Genomic DNA, 3,946 nt, shown 5'->3' with positions numbered 1-3,946 from the left:
TTCTCAAGTCCTGTGAATCTACAGGGGTGTGTTGAAGGTAGATTTCAAACTGGTGTCAAAAATTCCGTTATCAGGACAAAATTCTCAGAATTTGTGAACTTCATCTAGACCAGTGGTTCTCAGCTGGTCTCACTGCGGGACCCACCATCACCCCTTAATGACAAGCCGCGACCCAAATTTTCAACTTCTCAAATATATTTAATGAAAAGATGGTGCAGTTTGAACCTGAGCTGAAAATGTCCTCTGCAGTCGTAGTATAGGGAGCTCTCTTGTGCAGAGAAATTGTTCCTGTCAGTCCCCGTCCCACATATATTTCACGTAAACGAGTACAATGGACTGACTAAATGCAAATGTGAACTCACATTGTAGCGGACCTCAAGCACATTAACCACGCGTATGCTTTAAATCTGTATTGTCTACGATCGAGTGTGGTCCACATACAGTTTGAGCTTGGTTAACCCAGCTTACCGGGTGTAACCAACTAGCATGCTGCAGCGCTGCTACAGTTGACAGCAAGTGGTGTGCTGTCAAGACTTTCCACGGAAAACTAGCACTCCAGAATTTCTGTTTGGTGTGTGCAAGAAGTAGACACAAACAGCTGTTTGGGTCAAAGGGCGTACTGAGGGGATGTCGCATGTAGAACTGAACGTCCCGTACCAAACAGTTCAATACCAATACACATATTGTTACACCCCTGGTATTATATAGACATAAAGCTTGAACTGTTCAGCAACAGAATCCCTCAAGCATGAGAGGTAACCTGAAATTATATTCTATATGCATTGATTCATACAATGTTTTGGTCTGATCCAGGAGTGGAAGTTTCTCAAACCACAGATACCTTCTGAAGAGATTCTCCACAAAGATGTACTTGGCACTGAAGATGGACCTCTCAATCATCCTGACAGGGGCTGTCTGGAACCCACAAGAAACTTGAAGTACATACAGCTGATTTTCTGATGAGGTCATATGTTTGCATCACCAGTCCACAACTACCAATGTGTCAGCAATGCAGGTTGACATTGCGTATATTTACTAGTACACAATAAGATTGGTGTGTTTCTAGCAAACAGTACACTTACCATGGCTGAGAGGTGTGTATCCAGCATGGTGAGTTGAACGTATGTCTGCAGTGTGATGCCCCAGCGCTCAGGATCTTGGTACATCAGAGCCTGCATTGACAGAAACACACAGCTAACACGACCAGCATGGAAGATATACAGAAAATTAAATGACTACTGGACAAACCACTGGATGTATTTCCACGTGGTTTTGCTGGAAAATGGTCCCGAGAGGATGGATCCTGATATTTTTTGGCGACTTTTCTGAACATAGTGCCACCATTAGTACAAAATTCACTTGTATTTATGGACCACAGGACATATCCAAATCAACTAGATTGCCATGAAATTAAAAGGTAAGTTCACAATAGAGTCAGAAAACTAATTTTCTCTCTTCCCTCTATTGGTATTTAACCATGTAGGTAGGTTGTCCGTCTCAGATTCTTGCAACAAACAATGCAGCCCCTCTAGTAGCTCTTCACATCTTTAGTTTTGTTTCATTTAAAAAATCATTTTAAAAGTCCTATTTTATTGCTCCCAGAACCTATCCTGCAAATAATTTTAGGTCTGATCAGATTTAAAAAGTCTGATTGAAAAATGATAACAACACCGTCATGTACAATACCAGAGGGTTGTGTCCACGGACATTCCTCCATTTAGAAATTGGCTCTGTAAGGACCTGGAACCAAAAAAGAGAAGCAAATTCATTAATGAACATTTCCAATGTCCAGGGTCATGACTCAACAGTAACATTGCTGTACTGAAACAGTGGATTAAATAATCAAATTTTCATCTGAATGTGAACCTCCTGGTGGGAGCATGTGCACACAAATCAACATTATGCACAATATAACTGTATAAGGACTTGTTTTGTTGTACCTTTACATTGCTAGTTTTTTCAAAATACTCCAGACATGTCGTTTTCCCACTGGCAATGTTCCCCTCAATGCAAATCTGAAAACAGTGACAGAGGGACATTTGTTAACAGGCTGGTCCACAAAAATTATGACGAAAAGGGACATAGCTATGATATGAGCATGTATTTTGGTATGTGACGCATGATGATTAGTATTTAATCACTGTAAAATGGGTAATAATTGAAAACTAGAAACTGCAGCCATCATTATGAGTGCGTCTGCTGGTGAAAGTTAGAAAGTGCGACCACGTATGACTGTTTTGTTATGAATTTTCAAAGTTTTAAACTTTAAACAGTTGAATGACTCTAGGGGAAAAAACAGATTATTAGATTACAGATCATACAGTGAAGACTCACCACTACTTTCTTATCCATCCCATTCTGCACCAGCTTGCCTTGGAAGGAAGACAACATAGTCAGACAAGACTTCACTTCCAACAACTCCCAGTGCTGGCCTCTCTCAGATCAGTAGGCTACAGCAATGTCAGAGGAACAGAACAATGTTACAATGCACAAAAGGTATGGTACAGTGTATAATATAGTAAAGAAATCTTATGGTGATAGGGTTGTTGTGGCTCTGTATTTTAGGGCATTAGGTTGGAAATAAAACAATGACTGCGAAGTTAAAGTGATGTAATATGAGAGCTTTAACATGCGTTTTTACATCTACAATCTGATAAAACTGTGCATAATTTGTTGCCCTTTTTCTTCACCCATTATGTGTGTGTAAAAAATAAAAAATAACAAAAGTCATTGTCAATGACAATGTCATTATAATGCCCAATTTGCTTAACTGGCTTATGTAAATACTAAACCAAGTTTTGAAGAACTTCAAAAAAGAATTAAGGCTGGACTAATCATTAGGGGAAGTCGCAAAACCTCAATCACTGTATGGGATGTACATATAGACTGGTTAATCGCATAACGCTACTATTCCCTTGCAATACTGGCCGGCTAACGACAGCGTAGGTCGAATATTTTGAATAGCTCTTGTTTAACTGAAACATGATCAAACGGAAATGGACAAAAGTACGCTGCTAGGGCTGGGTATCGTACCTTTAGTTCAACTTCATTCTATACACATCACGTGAAATTAATCTGTGTGTGTTGCACATAATATATTGTGTCCCAGTACACTAACTGGAACCTAAAGGCCACACCACTGACCTGTAGTAACGTACGGCGGGCTGCTGCGAGCTCGGCTCTGGATCAGTCTGAGGCACCCGGCAGATACATCTATCCCTCTATATCCAGCACCACGAAATGATGGCAGAGTAACAGCACATTTAACCAATATGAGACCAACACACCTGGACATTAACGTTACACTACCACCAGCCACCAACATATCGCTGCACATTTATCGGCAGACCTTTTGTCGATTGCATGTCAAACAGGACTTCTTCTTCTTCGTCTTCTTCTTCTTCTTCTTTCAGTTTATTGGCGGACTACAAACCAACGTTTAGGTGCATGCCACCACCTACTGTACCGGAGTGTGTAACATCATGACTTTATGACAGTTATCATTTAAACACAATAATAATGTTATTTATAAATTAAAAAACAAAAACAAACAAACAAAACAACGCCCCCCCCCCAAAAAAAAAAAAAAAAACTGCTCCCAAGCTAAGTCGTATGGCTCTGTATTGTAGTCTATCTATTTTTTCAAGATTACTTTTTGCTGCTGCTTCGTACACCATGCAACCATTCCATATAAGTTTTCATCAAAGCCCTGTATAAATGTAGTAATGCTTCTTTATCAGCTCCCCATTCAAATCCAACCACACACCTCATTACGTTTAACACCTTATTATATTTTAAACCAAGATATTTCAATATTCTAGCTCTATCCATGGGCTTACTGTATAATGTTGACCCCTGTCCATAACCCATTTTCTTTTTGGTAATCAGCATATAGCATGACTTTTCAACTGACATTTTAAATCCCCATTCATAAGACCATTTCTCT

The 3,946-nt window shown here is 39.6% G+C and overlaps 1 protein-coding gene across 3 annotated transcripts; it reads right to left on the bottom strand.

Moving 5' to 3' along the window:
- Window positions 1–234: 234 nt before the first annotated feature.
- LOC116379282 (thymidine kinase 2, mitochondrial-like) lies at window positions 235–3,417 on the bottom strand. Of its 3 annotated transcripts, XM_031841220.1 has the most exons (7): window positions 3,350–3,417; window positions 3,145–3,221; window positions 2,335–2,450; window positions 1,941–2,015; window positions 1,687–1,740; window positions 1,083–1,172; window positions 235–915 (listed from the first exon to the last, which is right to left on the bottom strand). In XM_031841220.1, the coding sequence occupies exons 3-7, from the start codon at window positions 2,389–2,391 to the stop codon at window positions 727–729; spliced, it is 465 nt and encodes a 154-aa protein (XP_031697080.1). In that variant the 5' UTR covers window positions 2,392–2,450; window positions 3,145–3,221; window positions 3,350–3,417; the 3' UTR covers window positions 235–726. The 3 variants fall into 3 exon arrangements, with proteins under 3 accessions (XP_031697080.1, XP_031697079.1, XP_031697081.1); XM_031841219.1 differs by having other exon boundaries at window positions 2,335–2,372; window positions 3,145–3,413; XM_031841221.1 differs by lacking the exon at window positions 3,350–3,417 and having other exon boundaries at window positions 3,145–3,233.
- Between the last annotated feature and the right edge of the window lie 529 nt (window positions 3,418–3,946).

The sequence above is a fragment of the Anarrhichthys ocellatus genome, unplaced genomic scaffold (assembly GCF_004355925.1).
Source record: "Anarrhichthys ocellatus isolate YVR2014 unplaced genomic scaffold, GSC_Weel_1.0 scaffold4037, whole genome shotgun sequence".
NCBI lineage: Eukaryota > Metazoa > Chordata > Actinopteri > Perciformes > Anarhichadidae > Anarrhichthys > Anarrhichthys ocellatus.
Note: the sequence above shows the minus strand (reverse complement) of the source record. Positions and strands in the feature narration are given on the sequence as shown.